At 33.8% G+C, this 26,032-nt stretch overlaps 1 protein-coding gene across 1 annotated transcript in view; it reads left to right on the top strand.

Moving 5' to 3' along the window:
• Positions 1 to 26,032, top strand: part of PTPRQ (protein tyrosine phosphatase receptor type Q) — a 217,690-nt gene that overhangs the window by 124,050 nt on the left and 67,608 nt on the right. The window contains exons 27-29 of the mRNA XM_054443718.1: positions 15,162 to 15,283; positions 20,547 to 20,733; positions 23,695 to 23,939. Of these exons, the coding sequence (XP_054299693.1) occupies positions 15,162 to 15,283; positions 20,547 to 20,733; positions 23,695 to 23,939 (554 nt within the window). The remainder of the gene's footprint in view (positions 1 to 15,161; positions 15,284 to 20,546; positions 20,734 to 23,694; positions 23,940 to 26,032) is intronic.

The raw sequence follows: 26,032 nt of genomic DNA on the forward strand, positions 1-26,032 counted from the left end.
TGACAATTCAGCCTTTGACACAATTGTCCAACCTTTTCTCTTTTTGGCACTTTGACACTTGGTTTCTGTAAGATCTGCCCTTCTGTTTTTTCTCCTACCTTCCTGGTAGCTCCGTTTCAGTCCTCCTTGCTGAATATTCTCAGCAAATAGTTGTTTTTTAACTGTAAGCATTGGAGAGATGAGAGAGCTATACTTGGCCCTTTTCTCTTCTTTATCAGCACACAACCCCAAGGAGATTTTACCTTAATTGCTCTTATTCTGGTCTATAGCTTTGAAGTCTACCTACATCTTGACTATTCTCAAATACTATTTCCAGTCCTGAATGCTGCCTAGAACTCCAGATCAGAATATCTGCCTTATCAACTAATCACTGGGCTTGTGTGTTGAATATACTTCTCTAAATTGACATGATCAAATACCAAACCTTCTCATATCATTATTTATCTGTTTGCAGAAAATGAAAATCCAGGCACTGTTCCTTTCCTCCTTAATCCTGCCCATGATTCATTTCAACAACACCATCTAAACAAATTCCTCCATTTGCATTACTGTTACATTAGTACAACTCTTCATTACTGCTCCCACAGCACTAACCTAACTAGCCTCCTACGCTGCCAGACTGGTCTTTTTCAACCTAAAGCAGATGATGTCACTTTCTTGCTTAAAACTATCCAATGGGCTGGGTGCGGTGGCTCACACCTGTAATCCTTGCACTTTGAGAGGCTGAGGCGGGTGAATCACGAGGTCAGGAGATTGAGACTATCCTGGCTAACATGGTGAAACCCCATCTCTACTAAAAAATACAAAAAATTAGCCGGGCGTGGTGGCAGGTGCCTGTAGTCCCAGCTACTTGGGAGGCTGAGGCAGGAGAATGGCGTGAACCCGGGAGGCAGAGCTTGCAGTGAGCCAAAATCGCACCACTGCACTCCAGCCTGGGCAACAGAGCAAGACTCCGTCTCAAAAAAAAAAAAAAACAAGCAAACAAACAAAAAAACTATCCAATGTACTCCCATGGCTCTTAGAAGAAATTTTACATTTCTTAACATGGTTAACAAGCCCTATATGACCTGGCTTTTACCTTAAACTTTAACATTATTTTTAGCCATGTTTCCCCCATACCATTGTCTTCCACTCATACTAGACTTTTTTTGTTGCTTACACAAAATAAATTCTTAGAACTTGCATCTTTGCATTCCCTGTTTCTTTTGACTAGAGTGTTCTTCCACCTCCTTCTTCACATGAGCAGCTTCTTATAACATAGATCTCTACTTAAATGATTCCTGATCACAATGAATTTCCCTGACCACTCAATCTAAAAATAGTCATGCAGCAATCTTATATAATAACACGTTATTTTAATGAACATTTATAATTACCTGATCATTTTTATTTGCTTGTGTTTAGGATCTGCCTTGATCATTGCTTTTTTTTTTTTTTTTTTGCGACAGGATCTGATTCTTTCACCCAGACTGGGGTGCAGGGGCACAATCACAGCTTACTGCAGCCTCGACCTCCTGGGCTCAAGTAATCCTCCCACCTCAGCCTCCCAAGTAGCTAAGACTACAGGCACATGCCACTGTGACCAGCTAATTTAAAAAAAAAAATTTTGACAGAGATGAGGTCTCACTACATTGCCCAAGCTGGTCTTAAACTCTTGGGCTCAAGTGATCCTCCTTCCCTGGCCTCCCAAAGTGCTGAGATTACAGGCATGAGCTACCATCCCACACATATTTTCTTATTGTCTAGAATAGTTCCCAGTACCAGTAGATACTCTATAAATATTCCCTGAATGAGAGAAATTTGATTGAATAAGTTCTAGTGGGTAGGACAAAACAGATTGTTTTCCAGTGCAGGTGATGATAAGGATGATGATGATACTATAACAAAGATAGCAAAAATATAGAAAAAATTTAGTTTACTTTGGGGCTAGTCAGTAGGTATGATTATTTTGAACCTGTTGATTTTGTCAATAAATAGCTATTCTAATATAACTGGAAAACAGAAATAAGTAAATGCCCAGAGATCAGAACCAAATACATCAGTAGCCTAGATCTGGCTTGTGGACAGCTGATTTGTAACCTTTGGTTAAAATATGCCTGTGCCTTTGTGCCTGCTGCCACTAAGGGTTCCCATTCTGAGTATCTCACTTGGAGAGTACCTGCTTCTAATTACCACACTGAGCCAGGAAGTGAACTTTTTAAATGCACAGTCTCTTGCAAGCACACTTGACACTATTATACAAGATGTTTAATTAGCATAAAACAACATATAACATGATCAGTTCAGAAGCTGGTAAATGAAACTGAAAAGTTGGATTTCTAAATAATCCTACATTCTCAAGTCTTTCCACTTGAATATCATTCTTTCCACCCTATTTCCTCCACTTCTTACCCTCTTTTAAGTTCTATGGCCATATTTTATTTCCAGGGGACACAAGGAAAATGGACTTTCTACCACTGTGATTAGGAGAGAAAGATGAAAAGATTTATATTTTCCAACTTTGTGATAATAAACATATGATTGCATTCTCGAAACTCATAGCTTTTCAACTAAGTAGTCATATGTGGGTGAGGATAATTCTTTAAATTTTGACAATGAGTTGGTTACTCTTCTTTTAGTTTCAAGAATGGAGGAAATTTTTGCTTCCAATGGAATAGAAGACATTTTTCTAATGATAAGTATTGTACATTTGAATTTCCAAATTTCATAATTATACATCAAAATGAAAGTTCTATTTATTATATTAAGTCAGGAAGAGATAATTTGAGATTATATGGGGAACTGCATATATTATTGCAACATAATTTATATGGTGAATTAACATAAGAATAAAAGAAATTAGAACAGTTAAGTAACAAAAGTCTTGAAGAGCAATAATCCTTTTAATATTAAAAATAAGGCATTCATAGATGTTGCTTCTGCATACCAAAGATGAAAATATAATGGCCTTGTTGCAAACTCAAAAAATAATTTGGATGAAGAAAATTAATAAGTTTTGTATTACATATAATTCACTCAAAAATGTGGCATAGGTCACGTGGTGGCTCATGCCTGTAATCCCAGCACTTTGGGAGGCTGATGTGGGTGGATCATTTGAGGTCAGGAATTTGAAATTAGCCTTTCCAACATGGTGGAACCCTGTCTCTTCTAAAAATACAAAAAAATTAGCTGAACATGATGGTACGCACCTGTAATCCCAGCTACTTGGGAGGCTGAGGCAGAAGAATTGCTTGGACCTGGGAGATGGAGCTTGCAATGAGCAAAGATTGTGCCACTGCACTCTAGCCTGGGTGACAAAGCCAGACACCATCTCAAAAATAAAATAAAAATGCAGCATGTTGTTTCACTATATAAAATAAAATAATAACTCTTTCTCTGAATTAGAGAAAAGACTAAACAACAATATAAAATAGTAAAAAATAACTATCTCAGAGAACTGCATTTTATCCTAATGACATAAAGTTGTATTCAAGCACTTACTAATATAACATCTCATCAAAACCTGGATCTTCTCTATAAAGAGTTATTGATTAATGGGTAGTTTGAAATCAAATTGTTTAAAATTTGAGTAACTCAAATAAAAGAACATCTAGTTTTAATAATAAATATTATAAAAGTTTCTACAATGGATTATATAATCAGAAAACATGTAATCATTAACTGTCTGAGCCCATAATGAAGAGCATCAAAATTGAAGATCAGGGGAGAAAAGTCAGAATGCAAGCTGAGATTTAAATTGGGTTACCCTGTGAATCTGAATGTACACCTGTAAAACAGAATAAATACGGGAAACAATATTCAACCAACTCAAGCTAACCATTCTTTCTCTCACATGCTCTCACCTAGATCATTGAAGCCAAATTGCTTTTGTCCTCAACTAATCTGTATAATAGCCATAATTCTACTGCATGCTGAGAGTGTATAGATACAAATATAAGCATGAAAATTTTAAAAAATGGCAGAAATATTTACCTTGAAACATTACAGTCATGCAAATTATTTTACTCATCTATTTTTCTGATTATCCTTAAAGGCAAAAGCAGTTTGAGTGGTGTGTGTATATATGTGGTGGTGATGTGAAGTCAAAAGCTGTTAAATGTCTCTGTGGTGCACAATAGATACTTAATGCTGAGGAAATGCACAACTTTAAAGGAGTGTGGGTGTGAAATTAATACGGAATGAAATGGGACCCTCGTAATGTGCATCTCCTATAGACCACCAAGACTGGAAGACAGCAAGAAAGGAAAATTCCTGGGGTAACACTTAGGTTGTGAAAACCACAGGATACCATACTCATGAGGAATTTTAACTACCCAAACATCTGTTAGGTTAAAAAAAAATTCAACAAAACATGCCTCATCAAAGAAGTTTCTAAGGAATGCGACTTTATGATCTAAAAAGAAGAAAAACCAAATAGAGGGCAAAGTACACTTTAACATTATTTAAAATTAGAAATAGTTAATGTGTTACTATATATTCAGTTGTTTTCCTTAGTTTCTTCTAAACTGTGTAATGCACTTATGTGATAAATGTTATAGTAACAGAGGTGGAAATTATCCTTTTTATAAAGAAGCAATTATATAATGGTAAGAAGTGATTTTAGCCATAAATAAATAGGAATCCATAATTCAAGACATTTAGAAGTTCATTTGGTGGCAGTGCAGTATTAGGATGGACTCCATCTTGCTGCCATTAGAGAAAATAAATATCATTTATTCTAGACATGATGGTTGCACTTCTGCAAAATTAGTTAGATGCTGTTGAAAGTCTTCTAAATTAGTTGCACAGGACTCCCTAATGGGTAATTCGAGACAACATTTCTGTCCTCTAGGCCCGAATATTGAAGTTATTGGTATAACCACTTAGGTTCCCATAGACATCTCAAACTCCATATTGCCACCTTCCCTTGCAAGTCTTTTCCTTTCTGTGTGTTCCGTGTCTCAGTTTACTGCACCACTATTCATCTAGTTGTTCAAACTAGTTATCTAGAAATCATTTTTCGTTCTTTTTACCTACTCTCATCCCCTACGAGGCAAAACCTGAGTCCTATTGTATTTACCTTCTAAATATCTCTTGTATTTTTCTTTTCAAGTGCCTCTAAATCCAGACTTTTACACTTATATCTTAGATAATTACAAAAGAGATCTAAATGGTCTTTCTGCTCTCATTTTCTACCATTCACCTGAACTCAGCATTTCAAGACACCTGCCTGACCATGAATTTCCTCTGCTGAAAATCTTTGATCATTTTCTACATGCCTGCATGTTAAAACTATGCCCATTAGTAAGCTCTACAAGATCACTTATGATTTGGTTTATATTTCTCACACATGCACTCTTCTTTCTCCTTTATGGTCCAGAATCTTTGCTATTCTTTCTTATTGTCCTTTCTTTTTCCTCTTTTGGTGACCAGCTATGTTTTCGCTATGTTTTTAAGTATCTCTTTTGAGAAACCTTTCAGAAATCCTTATTTCCAGTCCCACCTCCCAAAACTTGTTTCTCAACAAGTGAGCATATTGCGTCATAGTTATTTCTCTCTCTTTCTTTTGTGGGGCTTTGAGTTCCTTAAAAGCATAAATAGCCAGCCGAGCATGTCTTATGTACCTTTCTGTCCCCTGTGCCTACTTTTAATCTAAGATTTGTTATGAATATGGAAGAAAGGCATTTGACTTTAATGTTAAAGTGTTACAGTGTCAAAATTCTCCATATTTTAAAATAGTTCACGCTGATTTTTTTTTAATTTTTTTGGTCTAACCCTTGTCTTTCAAATGCTTTCATTGTTATTGCCAAAATTAAAATTCTCTTGGCCAGTTGCTTTTCATGTTTGATACATTCAGCTTCTTTTATTTCACAAAATCAGTATATTTTATATTGTTGATCATTTTGTGATTTTCCTTTTCATTAATTAATATAAGAAATATAAATTATTGCCTATAGGAAATATTTGTATTGCATGTAAGAAATATGAATTATTGCATATAGGAAGGAAATAATTATTGCATTTAGAAATATTTCAAACGGTGAAGGAAAATAATAAATGCCCATTTCAGAATAGATTGGAGAAGCATTAAAAATACCTAAATGATTAACTGAGATAATTAGCTGGTAATAACAAGTATGTATAGTGAGACAGAGTTATAATAGGTTGATGGTCCATGAAAGAACAAAGGGGAAGAACAATGTTTAAATTTGAAGTGCTAAGTGTGATTACAAAGAGGAGATATATGGGTGAAATCATAATTTAAAGGAAATGATAGAAAGCATATAACATTAAAGTATCTAATAAAGTATTCAACTATATATTTAATGTCAAAAGACCTTATGCTAGATCATGATGCAAATTTTCTAGAATTTAAATAAAAATACTTGTTTTTGAAATCCTATTTACATAAGCAAGTAGAAAGTTGTAGCAAAATCACTAAAAATCAAACAAAGTGTAAAGATTATCACTGTTTTTTTTTAATCATCAATATTTTAGAAAGTCTGATTTTCATAAAGGAAAAAGGGGATGAAATTTTCTCCCCATTTATAGCTTAGCTGTATTTTATCTTTTTAAACTTCAAATGAATTCTCCTATTTTCTCTGAGATCTCAAACTAAATTTCATGTTGAATTGAATTAACTTTTACTCTTCTGAGAATCTTCTTTTTGTTAATTCAACCAGAAGTGTAAAGTAGGTGTAATACATTGTGAATTTTTGTCTTTAACCTCAGTTCTAAGTTCTAGCTCAGCATTAAGCCCTAGGTTAGCAAAATTTCAGCTCCCATTTCTTCTGCACTTACCAAGAAAGTGGAGAAAATTCTGATTTAACTATGAAAATTCCAAATTATAGAAAAATCCTGGGATTACTATGTATGGTGTCTTGGTCACTTTTTGTTCATGCCTAGTAAATCAATTGAGAGCCATAGGCTGCACAGTTAAGAATATTAGCAATGACTTACCTTACTGGGTGTTTGCTATGTCCTGGTACTATTCTAAGTACTTAAAACATTGATTCATTCATAAGTCTTTATTTCTAGCACAGAGTCTGCACTCTTAGATCTTGACTAGGACTTGAGCAAAGCCTCAGGGTGGTAGAAAAGTACAAAGAGATGGAGAGGTACTAACTGATATGACATAGAGAAGCTATCCAACTGTCCAATCATCTCCCAAAACAAATTGAGTGAGAATTTTGACACACACCTCAAAATTATACTTTTGAGTTTTCTGATACCCTTGATTTTTATTTTTCTTTATGATATCCTAGATATTTTTTACCCCAATTATGCCTGCATACAAATGAACAGGAGAAGAAAATAACAAGATTTATCCTGGCCCTAAGACTCCAGTGTGACGATGGCCTCACCTGAATTATTCCAGGTTGTTCCAATGCAGAGCTTCATGATAGCATGAAAGTGGTGATATTTTATGCTCTAATGGAACATGCTGACCTGTTATTCTAAAAACTTTGGGAATTGGAGGAAGTGAGTAGGGAGAACCCTCTTCATAGTTTATCCAGAATTAAAATAGAATGAAAGGTAGGAGGAGACCAGTCTGTGGAATATTTGATGGCTTGATACATGTTTCCATGTTGATTACCAGCTCCCAAATTTCCTTTACATCTACTTCCCTAGTATTCACAGAAGGAGTAATTCAATCCCCTTTTCCAATCCACTCTTATTTCTAAGAGTTGTAATCATTGGTCATCTAATCTGAAGAGCAGTGTCACTATTTTTTCAAATGGCATATCGACATTATAGAGCAGTGGTTCTTAAACTTGAACTACAGTCATTACAACCACCTGGAGGACTGTTAATTGCTGAGCCCCACACTCATGGTTTCTGATTCAGTAAGTCTGGGGTAGTGCCTCAGAAATTGCTTTTCTATGGCTTCCCCAGTGATGTTGATGCTGCTGGCCTGGAGACACGTTTTGAGGACCACTGTTGTAGAAAGTTGTTTTATAAACATGATGCTATTCTCAGAAAATATGTATTATCTGATTCTAAAGTAATAGTAGTAATTAGAATATTTTCATTCTTACCTGGCATGTCCAGTATTGAAAGTGAGAGGTTTTCTTTGTATTTTGTATTTTTTTCCGGCTTAAGCCAGTCTGAAATTAGTCAGAAAATAACTCATTTAGGCATCAAATAAGATGATCATACAGTGAGGTCTAATACTATGAACATCCATGAATCATTCTTAGTATTTATGAATCTAATCTGACAAATTCTTAGGCTTGCTGTATTTGTAACACCATTGTGCTATACCCTCTGCAGCACCACCTTGCTGTTAGGAAATCTAATTAGAAAACACACTTAACATCTTATAAAATGATAGGAAATATTTCCTACACCAACAGTGGTATTGCGTTTTGGTCAGCGAAATCACTGGGCTCTAGGAGAACATCCAAACTACAAAAGGATAGCCAGTTATCAAAGTGTTTTAATCAGTGGACAGGAATATGTCCTGAGATACTCTTGCTGTGTGGAAACACGATGAATCCAATTGCAGAGCCTCTTCAGGGCCCTTGATGCCCTGAATTGTTTAAAACACAGGAATCCACCAGCCAGTTGGATTTCTTCTAGTCCTGAGAGACATCTAACACTCAGTGCTAATTTGTCCAGGTGTGCTGAGTCAAAGTCGACTTGTGGTCCTTGAAGTTGTTAATATTTGTATAGCTGAGAAACGACAGAGCCCTTCACCTAGTGATGACAGTCACTAGAAATCTGGTGGCCTAGTGCACCAAATTCTGAAACTGAAACACCCTGAGTTGTAGGCCCTTTTAATAAACTTTATACTGAACTTAAATTCAAATAATTGTGCAGACAATTTAAATTGCAGGTATATAGAGCTGAAGTTTTCTGTTTTGTGAGTTGCTATTAAACCATATATTCATTTATGTTTATTCTTTTAGGAAAGCAATCATAATGAGGTACACTAAAAACCATAGAGTATTTTCTAGAATATTTTCCACTATTAAGTTAGACTTAACAGGGATCTGCAGATGGCAAAGTTACAAATAAGTCTTTGAATGTGCTTATTTTGAAAGTATAGTACTAGGCACAATAAACTTGCTGATTCTTAAACAAAGTGGCATGGATGGGAGCATTCAGATTTTTATATGGACTAGGCAAAATGATGGTCTATCCAGACTCACCTTTCAGCTAACACACTTAGCATCAAGACACAGATGGATGGGAAAGATGACCCTGACCCACATAAGACCCACATTCCTGTGCAAGGATAGAAGCATGATAATCAGGAAATGATGGTTGTTAGTTACAGAAAATGCATTATGGTGAAAACCAGGGGGAAAGTGCTTATGAGAGGAAGTGATTGGATTATGGGGAATGAGAGAATAAGGATAGATCATTCTTACTGAGTAAATTGCTGTGATTTATAAGAGAAAGGCTATAGTGATATCTTGGCCCATTACTGACTAGATTCATTTCACAAACAATCCTAAATCAGAATGTGACAGTTTTTGGGGAGACAAACAAAGTCTCCCAAAGACGCTTATAAGTTACTAAGCTTTTAAACTGGCATATTTTCAACTCCTCATACCTTTGTCACCATCAGCTCCCTTTATTTTTGTAGTTTACATTCATAAATGTAATTTTGTAGCCACCCTTATGTAACACTAGTAATAGTTTACTATATGCTGTGATAAAAGAGAAAATGCTGGATATATTTTATCATATGTTTTGGGAATTTTATTAAATTTCATAAGAAAGATACCTAAAATAATTTTATATGTATATAAGTATATTATAATACTGTACAATACTAAAATAATTAAATGCTGTTTTATAATAGATGGGCATTTTGGTGTTCTAAATATTTCTCTTAAATTACCTATGAATTAATCAAACAGTTATCTTTCATTGCTCCAGACAGGTGAAACACATATTGTTATATATTATATATTAATATATATTCAGTTATATAAGTTTACTTTTATTTTTTAGTTTGGATTTAGGAGCTCTAATCCTTCAAGAATACAAGTTGACAAAATACATTCTGAAGGAAATTTTTGGCAAAGGATTCAACAGAGGAAACTTGTGTAACAAGACAGGCAATTTTATCAAGAACTTTATTGAAAATGCAAACATTGTTTAGAGTGATTGTTTCTTTTAAAAAAGGAAGAAAGAAGGGAAAACGATTTTGGGAAAAGTTCAAGAAATGGCATTAAAGCATAGCTCAGCAAGGGGCTAAATACCTTGCTTTTTTATAATGATTGATCAGTGCAAGGAACTTAAAATATTTAGTAGTATAGGTGATTATATGTGTTGTCATGAATGATCTTTGAATGTCATTTTTCTCTTACCTCTGCTTGGGGTCACACACTCCCTGATGAGGGATTTGATTGCTAGTATTAAAGGAATGATTGCAGAGTTGACATTTCATTGTGAAAGATGAGAAGTTGAAAGCAAAGCGTTATATTTCTTTCTGAGCTGGCGTACAGACACACTCACAAGCCAAAGTTTTCCTTGGGAAAACTTTGCACTTTGTCCTCAGTTGAGACCCGAAGAAGCCATTATAGAGCAGAGATACAGAAATTTTTCCAGATACAAGCTACCGCAGAAAAATCTCACAACTTTCTTAGCCGCAGAAAATTCTCAATACATTTTTCATGATGTCCGGGCAACAATAATGTGCCACTCTACTTGCTTGCTAGAATGAGTTAGGTTGAAAAGTATAGTCCCAACAGCATCGAGTAGTATATGTTACGGAGGTACATGAATCAAATAGATGTTGGAGATGATCTTTCCTTTTTGATGTAATTAATTTTAGCCCATCTTTCTGGTATGAGTTAGATACCAAGGATCACAATCTATCACAGCCCCTTCTACTTCGTGGCGTTTGTCATTTTGTTCACAATAGCCATCCTAACAAAAGAAGACATTAACGCTGGTCTTAACGGCCTTACATTTTCTGGCTCCCATTTCCTCTCGGATTCTCTCATTCCAACTCAACTGGGCTTCAGCTTCACTGTGGTCCTTGTTATTCTTAGGACATACCAGGCGAAATCCTGCCTCAGGGTCTTCACGCTGGCCATTCTCCTCCCGGACACTCTTTCTCCAAACAGCCAGACAGTATTCCCTTACCTCCTTCAAATATTTGTTTAAATGTTATCTGCTTAGTAAGGCATGTGCTGACCACTATATTTAAAATAGTGACACCCTTAAGCATCTTCATTCCCATGACCTTGTCTCATTTTTCACCATGGTACATAATACTTCCTAACATGGTATATAATTTACTTGTGTATTATATATTCATTTATTTATATTTTTCTAATATATATTATTTGTCTCTCTCCAGTAAAATGGAAGTTCCATGGTCTTTGTCTCTTCGGTTCTCTTCCATATTTCCAGCACTTCCAAAGTGCCTGGCATGTCATGGGTGTTCAGTAAACTGTTCCTAAATGAAAAGGGTTAAACAGTAGAAGCTTTATGGATGGATCCAAAGCTACCTTGATCACCTGTATGAGCTTTTTGTCCTGCTAGTGCCTAGCACATAGTAAGTGCTTAATAAATATTTATTCATTCAATGAATGCATAAATTTATTCTCAAGGCCAACTGAACATTTGGTTATAATAAAGACAAGGGGACTCTAAAATATTTTCCCGTTTTATACCACTTGAAATGTGTGGCCGATCAGAAAATTGTTTCTCTCCACACTGGTTCTTACAGAGCTAGAAGTCAAATTTTGCAAAAAACATTAATAATAAAGGAGCCTTAATACATTTATACAGAGCTCATATCCCATCCCCTTTTATAGAGTCAGAGGCAGAAGAGAGGCCATTGAAACCAACAAAGCATCTTATATTTATATTTTTCAAAGCAATGAATTATGCTGATGGCAGGAGACCTCTTATAGTTCTCATCTGTTATGTATAATTACCTAAATGAATTAGGCTACAATTTGAGGCGGTTTTCCTAGGATCATAAAGCTAGCAGTAAAAAGAATGAAAATGTCTGGTTATGCAGGGTATGTGTACGATTCCTCAATACCTTAGTTGTTGCAGAAACTGTGTACCCAATTCTGTCTTCATCATTAGCATCTCTTAGCTCATCAAATTGAATCCTGGAGCATCCTTTCTTTACCCTCTCCCCTAGATGTTTTCTTGGCAATATAAAACTGGATCTTTGAGTACGAGTTGTCAATGTTCAGATTATTGTACAGTTTTCAGAAGTACAAATAGGAAGAGTATCTTTGTTACTCCAAAGGTATTTGTTCACTGAAACTTCCTTAAATGTATTTTCTAGATTGCTGTATAGTTACATTCAAGTACTATATTATTAAAATATGTCAATAAGTATTTAAAATAAGTAAATAAGTATTTAACATAAGTATTATTAAAATATGTCAATGCTATTATTAAAATATTTTTTGATTGATTTGTGCACCTAAATTCCATAGACTTAATGTTATATGCCTAAGAAATATATTCTAAATATCAATTACTTATTCATAGTTTAAAGATTGTCACCACTATTAATCTCTTAGTCTGTCTTGTGTTGCTATAAGGAAGTATCAGAGACTTGGTAATTTGTAAGAATAGACATTTGTTTTCTCATAGTTCTGGAAGCTGGGAGGTCCAGGATGAAGGCGCAGACAGATTTGCTTATCTGGTGAGGGTTGCACCCTCTGGAGGGGAGGAACGCGTGTCCTCACACAGTGGAAAGCAGAAGGGCAATCTATCCAAATGCTTAGTGAAGCCTCTCTTATAAGGAACTTAATCCCATTCACCATGGGAGGCATTCTCATGACATAATCACCTCTTATAGGCCCCACCTCTTCATACCATCACATTGGCTGTTGTATTTCAACATCTAAATTTTGGAGGGGACACGTTCAAATGATAGTAACATCTTATACCTATATGGTATTTAAATAAACCTTTTGACTCTCTTCAGAGCATGTGATTCACTTGAACCAGATATACTACCCATATTTATACCATCCCAAATTGCAAGAAATTATCTGCAATTTAAAAACAAAGACAAAAACTTTCTCCATTCTGATCCTATTTGCCTCGTTCCAAGCTCATCTTTCCATTTGCCAGGTAGGCATCTCAGACTTCTGGAGGTTCTCAAACTCAATGAATACAAATCCAAATTTGTCGTCTTCTACCATAGTCTTACCCCACCAAAATCAGTGTATGTTCCTGAATGTGTTGTTGTGAACTGCCAAAATTCACCAATATTAATGCATGAGTTAGCTTTTACTACTTTCTCTATCTCAATTTGCAACCACATCAAATTATTCCCTGAGTTCTTTTTATTAATCTTTCTATAGTGACTCTAGGTTTCATCTCCTCCTGTCTATCTCTTCTGTCACTGTTCTTATTTAGGATCTCATGTTTTACTTGGCCTTTTGGAAAGAGCTTATCTACACTCAGTGTGCTTCAAATAACTTAACTTTTTCATAGCTACCTGAGTTGTCTTCCTAAATCAATGGAAAAATAATTCCTTTCTCAAAAACCTCAGTGGAATCCCACTATTTAAAAAATAAACTCCAAATTCTTTAACATAACAATCCAGTACTCTCTAGCTTAATTCCTAAATTACTACTTGGGCTTGTTCATTTTTATTCCTCCATAAATACTGGTCTCTCTGTGATAGTCCTGTTTCTTGGATTTAGGGATTCTGAATCTTTTTTTGTACCATGAATCCCTTTGGAAATCTGGTGAAGTTTATTGACTCCTTCCTAGAGTAATTTATTTTTTCTTGTAAAATAATAACATTGCCAGGATAAACAATTCTACAGCAATACAACTCTATCTGTCTGTGGGTGCTGTTGTTTATGTCTTTGTGGCTTTTCTATGATCCTCCACTTATCACAGAAGTGCCCCTAACCCTGCTCTATCCTTCTCATCTATCAAAGACTAGTGCAATTCCCACCTTCACTGTGCATCTTTACCTTGCAACCTTGCCCCATCTGTATCATCACTTTGCTCTCTCGTTGTAGATTATATGTTATTTATTTCTATTTATCCCTTATCTTTATCTTTTATGATATCTTGATAATTGACAACAATGTGGCAAATACTGAACTAGCCACTTGTACATACTTTGTTTTCATAATTCCTTTTAAAGCACTATAAAATATTCATATGATGGGGAAACTGAGGTCCAAACATTTTGGTGCTTCACCAAGATTATACAACTTGTATTCTTGCTAGATTATGAATTATTTGAGGAAAGGAATATTTTATCTTCCTGATTATATCTTCTCCGGATCTGTGGGATAGTATTTTTTTTCAGTAATGTTTGCCTATATGTATTTAAAAATTGAAAATATTGGGAAATACTTATCTTTCAATATTTAATATCATTAGAATTGACTAGGGGCCCCAGGGGGACAGAGGTGTGTGCAGCAGTGTTCTGAGGTTAATGTCTGTGTGAAATTAACTGTGGCTAAATCTTTCCCTGCATACTATTATCTCTCCTAATTCCCAGTGGCTTCACAAATTAAAATTGTACACATAAGGATTTTAAACAGAAACATTTTTAAGATATTGTCTCTTGTTTTGCGTTACTGAAGAAATAACAAAGTAGGACAAATTAAGAAAGTAGAACAAATTAAAGAATTTAATTGGAGTCATAAGGAATTCAAGAAATATTTGAAAATTTCATTTCTAATAATAGATCAGAACAATTGAATAACCATGTCATATTCTCCACCCTCACTGAAAACAATAAAATCAACTCAATTTACATTTGTAAAACAATATATGTATACTTTCATTATACCAGTTTTAATTTTCAGCTGTGCTTCTCTATCTCTCTGTAGTCAAATACTACGTTTCTGCAAGGGTTTTCTTAAAACAGCATTGCTAGGTTAACTGTTTTAAAAGAAAAATATTTGTTTAAAAAGGTTTACTTTAGCAATAGTAATGCTTTCCTTTCAAAATATTATTTCAAGTTTTAAAATAATGAACTTATGATTTTAATTAATTAAGTTTTCATGTGGAAGTTGTTCATCTAGAATAACTAATTTTAAAGAATTGGATCTTTTTATTTGTTAATGCCTTTAGCACTCTGTGAAGTATAAATTAATGTAAAATTAAAATTAATTTATTATGACTATCCATTTTTCATGGTCTTTCTATTATTGTACTGTAGCAAATACTAATTCTAATGTAGTGAGATAATTAATTTTCTATTGTCATAGCTCCAGATGGTCCTCCTGAAAATGTTCATGTAGTAGCAACATCACCTTTTAGCATCAGCATAAGCTGGAGTGAACCTGCTGTCATTACTGGACCAACATGTTATCTGATTGATGTCAAATCGGTAAGGCATGTCTTACCTTCTGTAAAAGTCAGTATAAAATGGTTAATAATACAAGATTTGGAACCAGACTATTTGAATTTGAATTTTGGCTCTGTTAGACACTAGGAAAATTACTTTACTTGTTTGTGTTTCAATGTCTACATCTGTAAAGATTAATAATAGTAAACAGGGTATGAGGACTGAATCAGTTAACATGCATAAAAAACTTGGAACATTCCCTGACATATGGTAAATGCTCAATAAATATAAAATATTAGTAACATTATTATTATATGTTTTATCAGTGTATAGAATGTGTGTGTATATATATATGTATATATACACACATACAAGTGGTTAAATTGGTAGTAATACAAATATCTGGTTTACAATACAGTGGAAAGTGATTCATAATACAAAATGAGAAGAGAAAAGGCATTAGGAGAAATATCTTCCAGATAAAATAACATCAGAGCTAAGTCTTGAAAAATAAGTGAAGAAGAACATAAAAGGTAAATGGGAATAGGGGTGTAAAAAAGTAAGCCTCATTCAAGAAAAATCAAGTCTGTTGGCAGTCCCAGGTCATAGCACTAAAAAAAAAAAGTTCTAAGAGATGAGGCTAGATCCAGAGGCCAACTATATAACAAGTTACAGAGTTAGGGTTTTATGTTAAGGGCAGTGGGGTGCCAGTTGGTGATACAGATTTCTACTGTGTAAGATAGGTATGGTTGCAGTGTAGAGGATAGATTGAGAGCAGTATGGGGGGTGTAAAATCAGGCAAGGAGACAGGAAACTATAAAAGGACAAGGAAAGAGAACAGAGGAAATGTAGCAAGAGAACAGAATGAAAAATAATCTAAACCTATAGAATTTGGTGAAAAATCAACTAACTCATGATGGTGAGTGAGTAGGATAATTAAGGATGACTGTAAGTTATATGACAGAAGATTATGAGGAGGAACAGATCTGTAGAGGAAAGGAATGAGTTCAGTATTAGACACACTGAGTTTGAAATATGTGGCAGTCCTCCAGGTCAATACACCCATTGGCAGTATTAAATATGGATCTGGAGCTCAGGAGAGAAATTCTGGATTTGCAGATTTGGGAAATGTTAGTATTTAGAAGACAGTCAAAATTATAGGAGTGGATGAGATTCACTATGGAATGTGCAAAGTAAGATGACAACCTAAGGACAGCACCCTGGGGAATATCAACACTTAAATAAGAGGCCACTGAACAGATTGAATGGGAGTAGATAGCCATTTGGATGGAAATCGAGGCATGAAAGTCAAACCCTTCATATAAGATAGGATGCTCAATGATGTCAGTAATGCAGAACTGTTAGCCAGAATAAAGACTGGAAGTATTTCCTTTGCACCCTGCTTGGGTTTTGCTAGGCCTGATGAACATAGTTTTCTAATAGCATCTTATGCATTAAATTGGATAACATAGTGATTTCTCCTCCTTTCTCTTTGTCTCTTGTCCAACTTTATAATTTTATTATGTCTTTGTAGTATTCCTTAAATGGAGATATAATACTTCTATCTCAAAAGACCTGTCATCATTAAAATAAAATTGAAAGATTATTGATGTATTTGTTCTCCAATTCAGTCTCTATTTTCTGTTCCTTTTGTAGAGCATATTTGTGAAGATTTTAGTATGTAATTAGCCAAAAATAATTAGCATAAATGATGAATGCCCTGGGAATATGCATTAAAAACAAATTATAAAATGATAAAGCTTTACTCTGTCAAATGAAAGGCACTTTATTGATGAAAATAGTTCTCCCTTGGAAATTCTGCTTAAAGGAAGAAAAAAATAAAACATATTAAGAAGTGATTTTGTAATCTCATTCTTGTAGCCTTCTTGCTGAGTTTCAAAGTGAGCAAGGGAAAGAGAGTAGAATGGGAAGATAACAAATATTTTAATTGCTTATTTTATACAAGTTACATGTTCATCTCTTCCGATGCATTATCTTATTACATGTTATCTAGCAATATTTTCATATAAACATTATTACCTTCATTTTGCATAAAAGAAATCTAAGGCACAGAGATGGTGAATAACTTCTCACAGAGCTAAGACTTGGCTAAAACTAACAGATCAGCAATGGTTTGACAGGAGAAAGGGAAGGTCATTAAATAGCAAATAAAATTTGCCAACATAGATATAGCCTCACCAAAACTCCTTTAGATCAACAATAGCAAGAACAGATTCAGACAAAACCTAGTAATTCACAGTTTCTTTAGGATTCTTGGAATTAAGTAGAGGTATTTCCTTCCTTCCTTCCTTCCTTCCTTCTTTCCTTCCTTCCTTCCTTTCTTCCTTCCTTCCTTCCTTCCTTCATCCTTCCCTCCCTCCCTCCCTCCCTCCCTCCCTTACTTCCTTCCTTCCCCACACATTTTAAAATACTTCCAATGTACCAGAACTGTGCTAGGTGCTGGATATGTAGAAGTGAACAACTCTGATAAAGCACTTCTGCAGCTCATTTCATTAATATGTAATTATCAACATTCAAGAATCATTGGTTCCCAGACTAAGGAAGAATACATAGCATTGTATTTGGGACTTATTGTGCAGCCTGTCTTCTACAAAATACTAGCCACACCAATAAAACTCTTAACTTTAAAAGTGTAAACAAAAATTGTCAATCTTAATAAAATGTAAATATCATCCTAGATGATTCTGCTGGAAATTAATGCATTTATGATCATTTTCATTGTTCCTTTTACTCTTTTACTGAACAAATTGTTATGAGTAGCTTCTGTGCATCAAGACAAGGACGAAAAACATAAAGCTCTGCTGTCAAGTAGCTCACACCCTAGTGGTACACACTGGAATAGAAACAGCTAATTATAGAGTTTGAGGTATGAAGTTTTGTGGGGAATATAAGCTAACAAAGTAATTAAAATTCCTGTTATGGGAGGCATAGAAGATAAAGGAGACTTCATAGAGCAGGTTAAATATATTCTGGGACTTGACGAATGAATAGGGGTACACAAGATGGGAAAGGGTGGAGGCGGGGTAGGAAGAGAAGAAAAAATAGGAAGCGGGGCAGGAAGAGGAGAACCAGAGTCTAATTGCTGATAATGAAGGTAAAGTAGCACTTCAAAAATGATGAAAGACATTTTATAATAATAGATTATCAAGTACAATATGAGTAAACAAACTTGGAATTGATTGAAGGAAAATGAGTCAAAAAGATGTGATTTCAGTCCTGGGTAAGTGGACAAGTAATAGCTAACAACAACAAAGGTGCAGTAGGTTTAATAAAGAAAGGTAGTGATGATCTTTTGTACTGCCAAATTTGAGGACTGAGAATTCCTTTCAAATTTTGTTAAATACTTTTAAAGATATAATATATGCGTGCCGTGTCATATCTTGTGGCTTGATATGTGTTATCTATTGTTTTAATGGAAGGCATTGGAAGAGTATAATTTATAAATAGTTAAATTTGTAAGATCAAACCCAGTGACCTTGTGGAAGTGTAGAATGCTATGGACTCTTGAAAGACCTGGACTCAAATCCTACCTCTGCTACTAAGCAACCCTGAGGAAGTCACCTCACCTCTATAAAATCAGAATTCAAATAGCTGTAATAGACAAGTGACATGAACCAGTAGTCAAAGTGAAACCAATTGAGTGGGGCTGCAATGAATGGGACCCAGGCCACTTTACAGAGGTCAACAGTTACCCATCTCTGCACCCCTCAATAATATTTTTTCAGCATGAAATTAAGCCTAGTCTTGAGGAAAATTACAAAAAGCATATTTTTATGTGATATTCAAATGTTAACAACTAGTTAAATACATATTTTCTGCCAGTGGCATATATTCCTGATCAATAGGATTCCTATGCTAATTTCTTTTTCTTCCATTTTCGAGAAGTGGGGCATTTCTGTCTACTGCTCTGTATTAAGGTAGGAATGATCTATTTGACTGTATGCAACGATAGTATTATTTATATCATCCTTTTACTATGTTTCTTTTTTTTTCTTTTTTTATAGCAACATCTTTTTTAAAAAAAAAATTGAGTTAATTTTATTTATATTACCTCAGAAAACATCTCTATAAATGAGTTTCCAGGACAACATTTACAATATGGTTATACCATATGCAAATCAATAAGTGTGTTTCACCATATTATCAATAAAATATGTTCTTAGCAAAGAACATTAAAAGAATACATTGAACCAACCAAACAAACAAAAAAATATTTCAAAGTTATAAGGGAGGGTCAAGTTAAAAATTGACTTAATAGTGTTCACTGTGTATAAAACCTGGTTTTAAGTGTTTCAATTAAGGTACCTGAGAGTAGTATGTATGATAGGATTTTGAATTTTCTCATGGTTATCTTGGGAAAAGCCCTTCTACTTAGTGCTAGCAAGTTTAGTTATGTTTAATATCTGGAGTGAATAGGCCAGAACCTCCATAAAGGACAGACTATGTTTGAACAAATCATATAGCTACATTTCATTTGCCTAAAGACACTCATTTATGCACATTAATAATTATGACATCAACAATTAATTACTATCCAGTGCTATGCATAGTGATAAATCAGAGTTTTTCAAACTGCAGCCATCATCAGAATTTTTAAATGAGGTGGAATAAAATTAAAAAGAGCAGAAAAGATCAAAACGTACTTTAGAAAGATAGTGTATTTCTGAAAAATGTGTTACAGTCATAAGATACATATATATTTTATATCTATCAGTCTTATCCTCTGAATTATGTTACAGAGAGTGTTTCCTTTTGTGGGTAATGGTGAAAAAAATATTGAAATCTATGTGCCAACTACTTTAGACTTGTGCTTTCTAAATCTCAGTGAAACACTGTAAATAGTTGTTATTAGCCCAATTTTACATGCATTGAAAGACTAGACTGTGTAGGTGGTTTCTCAAATACTACAGGAGCTATAAGTGGCCAATTTGGGATTTGAGCTCTGTGTGATTAGGTACCAAAACCTCTATGCTTTCTTCTACAAAATATTGGAGTCAAAAGTAGAGTTTCATTGACTGCAAAGATGATTTTTCCTTATTTATTTAATGGGTTGGTTAATCATGGTTGGCTGGTTGGGCATTTTTCTTTTACTTTCAACTATTAAGATAATTAATAATTAGTAAACTGTTATAATACCACTTTAGATTTCCCAGGGCAATCTGATTGTAAAATAAATAAATACAAATTTGGCTAGATAAATGCATGTCATGTAGCTTTGTATTATGTTTTGGTGATTCAGATTTCAAGTGCTGCTTCCTTAATTTTTGCTTATATTTTCCTATAGGTAGATAGTGATGAATTTAATATATCCTTCATCAAGTCAAATGAAGAAAATAAAACCATAGAAATTAAAGATTTAGAAATATTCACAAGGTATTCTGTAGTGATCACTGCATTTACTGGGAACATTAGTGCTGCATATGTAGAAGGGAAGTCAAGTGCTGAAATGATTGTTACTACTTTAGAATCAGGTAAGGAGAATTTCTCAACCTTGCTAAAAATTGACTGAGATTTAGCTGGCTTTCTTACAGTTCATCACACTCCACCAAAAAATGATATGTGTTATGAGAAGTTTTTAAAGCATATAAACAAAAAAATTAGTGACTCTCTGCAACTGACCAAAAGGAAGATTTCTATTTATATTTTTGAGGTAGAGAGGAGTTATGTAGAATATTCAATCCTTGTAAATACAGCAACAATTAAAGGTATCAGCTGTATTTCTTTGCACTTATTTAATCTGCTAGTTGTTTCAGAAATTAAGTAAGCTTGCCTAAGAGATAATATTTCCAACTGTCTATATCCAATAACACTTCAACTAAAATTCTGTTTCAATTATTCCTGTCCCATTATTTGAATGAATATTAAACTTGTAATACTCTGTGAATATTAACTAATCTGGAATTCGAAAGTAGAATCCAGCTCACATTTATCACAGCTGTTGTCTTCCCTTAGTCAAGTAATATATGTCTTATTATATAACTCTTTGGTAAATGTCAGAATCCATACAGATTTCCTCAAGTTCTTATGAACAGGGTCTGAATGAATAATAAGATTGTAACCAATAAGAAATAAACTTGGAAAGTCAACATCCCAGAACTTGCTTGCCCCATCCTCCTTCAGACTCCTGATGTTCTTTGCCACCAGATATATCATTGGAAAAAGCAGATGAAGGGATATGTTGCTATAGTTTATTTGTTGCTATCTGTAAGGTAAGTATAGGAGGTAAAATTTTTTTTACAGCTAGTTTTTTTCGTTACATTATATTCTCTATGCATTTTGTCTGTAAAGTTATGGTTCTAAATTAAAAGGTAAATTTTATCATCAGCATCCTAAAATTCCATTTGTTCCTATTTGTCTGCCAAGTATCACAGGTATCTATTTTCTGATTATGCTTTTTACTTCTCAATCCCTCCCAGCTGTGAGGAAAGATATGATGAATGTGCTCACATTTATACCATAAAGCATTGTTTGTCAAATCTTAATGTGCTATCTGTTTCAAGGATATCACAATTTAATACATTTTTACGAAATCTCTAAGAGTAGAATTTTACCTGTATAACCAAAAATCTGGGGGCTAGGAAGTTTTTTACAACATTGAGAGAATTCCTTTGTTTATCTGACTTAAAATCACATCCCAAATTTAGAGAAACATCTCATAAGAAAATATATTTATGATACAGCATAAAAACGTGTAGTAACAAATGAAAAACTATCTCTCTTGAACCAATTTAACCTTTATTTTAGCTTTGCATTTTTCCATTTAAAATGAAATATTTGGCACAATAATACATTTATCTGCTTCTCTCTCTTTTATTCTTTGCTGTTAATTTATTTATATTTTTTGCAAGATAATGAAGCTTGAATATCTGAACTGTTGACAGCCAAATATTACATTTCTTCACGGAAATTCTTTACTTAGTATGGAAGGATATAACTACTTCAAGTTGATCAAAATAAATATAGTCATTCAATCAGTCATTTATATAAAGAACACTAATTATGCATCAAGAAGTAGCTCCTATATTCATAAAATAACTTTTATCCTCATGCATATTTTAATAATGTATTGATGCTTAGCTTGTCATATATTAAGCTGTTATTTATCTAAAATAAACTAAAATATTTATACTATGTAAAGAACTCTTAAAACCCAGCAATTTTAAAAAAATACAATTAGAAAATTGGCAGAAGACATGAACAGACATTTCAGCACAAAGGAGACATCGCTGGTAAAACAAACAAACAAACAAAAAATGACAACATAAGTTTTCAATACCATTAGCCATTCGGAAAATGCAAATTAAAACCACAATAAGATATTATTGTCTATGTACTAGAACAGATAAGATAATAATTTAAAATATGGCGATGACACCCAATGCTGGCAAGGGATGCAGAAAGACTGGACCTCTCATACATTGCTAGTAGGAATGTAAAATGGAATAGCCACAATGCAAAATAATTTTGCAGCCACTTATAAAACTAAACATGAAATTACTGCGTGACCCAGTAGTCACACTCTTGGGCACAGAATTGAAAAATTATGCTCACACAAACATCTGTCATCAAGGTTGATTGCAGTTTTATTAGTAATAATGAAAACTGGAAACAACCCAAATGTTTTTCCATGATTAAACAAACTCTGCTACATCCACAAAATGGAACACTACTCGGCAATAAAAAGAAGAATGTGCCATTAATACATGTAGCATCCACCTTGATGGGCCTCAAGGTCATTATGCTATTGTCATTTTCAAAATGACAAAACTATACAGAGGAAGAGTTATTAGTGTTGTGAAGACGCATATACTGCAAACAAAAGAGGATACTAGGAGAGAGTTTCTTTAGGGTGATGTAATAGTTTTGTATCTTGTTTATGGCGGTGGTTAAAGGAATCTATACAAAAGACAAAATTGCATAAAAGTATAACAAAACATGGAAAGTGGTGACATTGGGATAAAGTCTGCAGCATTAACAGTATTGTACCAATATCTGTTTCCTGGTTTCATATTAAACTCCAGTTACATAAGACGTTACCAATGGGGAAAACTGGGAGAAAGTTAAATGGGACAGTATGTCTTGTTTTTGCCACTTCTTTTGACTCTAAATTGTCATGCCATTGCACTCCAGTCAGGGTGACAAAGGGAGACCCTGTCTCAAAAACAAACAAAAGATTAAAATGTCATAGAAACACATTCTGCATAAAAATAAGTGCATATAAAACAAACAAACTGGATCACCATTATGGTTGCTGTGAATTACAGATGTCAATGATTCTATGATACGTCAGTCATTTTGCTAGTTTTCGTAGTTTATATGGTTTAATTTGTGGAATACTCTTTAAAAACAGAAGTTCAAAGCAAATAAATTTATGTGGAGATAAAAAGGAATACAATATTTTTAAAAATTCATTGTTAAATATTTTATTTTAGCCCCAAAGGACCCACCTAACAACATGACATTTCAGAAGATACCAGATGAAGTTACAAAATTTCAATTAACGTTCCTTCCTCCTTCTCAACCTAATGGAAATATCCAAGTATATCAAGCTCTGGTTTACCGAGAAGATGATCCTACTGCTGTCCAGATTCACAACCTCAGTATTATACAGAAAACCAACACATTCGTCATTGCAATGTTAGAAGGACTAAAAGGTGGACATACATACAATATCAGTGTAAGAATCCATAGCTTCAGTTAATTACCCAAATAACAATGTCAGTTTATGAACTTGGCATTTGAAAATATTGCAGTTTGTGTACACGTTACATTTCCCATATCTTTTTGTGAGATTGTTTGACTTCTCAATAAAAATAAATTTTGAGAACTGAAATTACCTATTTTCTGCTATAATACAAGTACTATTAAATTAAAATATGTAAATAACCAAGAAGTTTGCACAATAATAGTAGAAACTCAGACATAAAAGAGACAGAAAATGCACACTAAAAGTAAAAGAACAGTGATATATAGATAACTCTGCCTAAAAAAAAGCTATATGATTATGAATTTAAAATGGAAAAGCAAATTTTAAGGGCAAAAGACAGAAATAATTGTTTACATGTTTAAAATTATCATGCATTTTAACCAAGTATTACTAAAAGCTAATAGCATTTTATATCTTAATTCTAAATTACCTATATTTGGACATAAATGTATGCATGAGTTCATATACATACACAGAGACATACACACACAATTTGTTTTATTCTTTGCCTACTTTTAGATCATCTTGAAATTTTCAAATAAAATTATATGGTTCAGAAAAATCATCTTCTAAGAAACAGAATTTACTCTAAATCTTCAAGTAGTTCAGTAATCTGCCTGCCAACTCTTTATTAATATCAATGTAATTATCAGGTCATTGATAATAATTTGTATATGTATATGTGTATAAAATGAATATATTTACTACTTCTCTCACTCACTTTGACTTTATATCTTTATAAAATAAATCTTGTTGGGATTCTTTTTGCATGTCCCATTAAATGGATCACCATTGTGAAAGATCGATTAGAGGGAAGACGGTGACTAAGAGAATAAAGTAACCTGGGTTCAAATACTGGCTTCTGTGCCAGGGCAGCTTTATCAAATCTGAGCCCAGATTCCTTATGTGAAAAATTGGTAATAGGAATAATAACTTCTTTATAGGATATTTGTGAGGATTAAATATTCATAGTTATGGTAGGTAGTGAATGGACATATATTTTGGCTATTGTAAGAGAGAAAATAGGAACCAAAAATGTGCAACTAATTAATAATTTTTAAAAATCCTGTTTGCAGAGTGCAATTTGCAGTACCCTTAACACCTTGAAGTTTGTTAGGATGTATAACTTTAGCACCTGTACTGACCTACTGAACCAAAATCTGCATATTTGCATTTAACAAGGTTTGCAAATGACTTCTTTGCACACTGCAATTTCAGAGGCACTGCCCAAATTTTCACTCATTATTTCACTTAAATGTTAGATTCTACCATAAAGAAATAAAAATAATGGACCATACTATAACATATGTATTTTATTTTTAATACTTATTTTTTTGAATTTACAAACTCAAATATTTTCTCTAGGCATTTTCAAGTCACATTTTATGATCTTGGTTTATTTATCATATCTACCACATCATGTATATTGTACTATTAATTCAATAAAAACATTTTAAAAGTATCTAGAGTGTGGGAGGGTTGGCCACTAATATATAAAACAAATTAAGTAATTCCAATAAACATTTTATATACTGAATTGTGTTTATCAAGTACAATGAAATAAGCCAAGAATATAGTCTTTGTTTAACATAGCAAGATGAAGTGAAGAAAAGAAGATTCTCTGTCTACAGCTTCCTTAGCACAAAGTTAATTGAAAGTATTCACGTTTGTGTAAATCACCCTCTGTGTATACAAACAGAAATGTTTTATGTGTATATGCTGCATTATGCAGGTTATAGCGTCAGATACTTTGGGGCAGGGGTGAAGAAGGGTGTAAAGGCCATCTTTCAGGGGAGTGATTTAATACAGGAAAACTGGGAGGCTGAAGGAATAGGATTTCATCTCAGAGAGGGAAAAAAAGAGGATCTTGAATATGGATTTAAAGAAGGCCAGAGTTACCTAGCTACAGGGAGAAGGAACAGATGTTAGAGTAGATGAAGGGAGAGCGTAGATATAGTGGCTGTAGTGCTCTGTTCTTCCTACATTGACATTAAAATCATGGTCGGTCCAGGTCTCAGTGATAGGGCTATTTAGATCACTCAGCCTTTGTTCTCAGCGTTTAG

This window comes from Pongo pygmaeus, chromosome 10, assembly GCF_028885625.2.
Source record: "Pongo pygmaeus isolate AG05252 chromosome 10, NHGRI_mPonPyg2-v2.0_pri, whole genome shotgun sequence".
Taxonomy (NCBI): domain Eukaryota; kingdom Metazoa; phylum Chordata; class Mammalia; order Primates; family Hominidae; genus Pongo; species Pongo pygmaeus.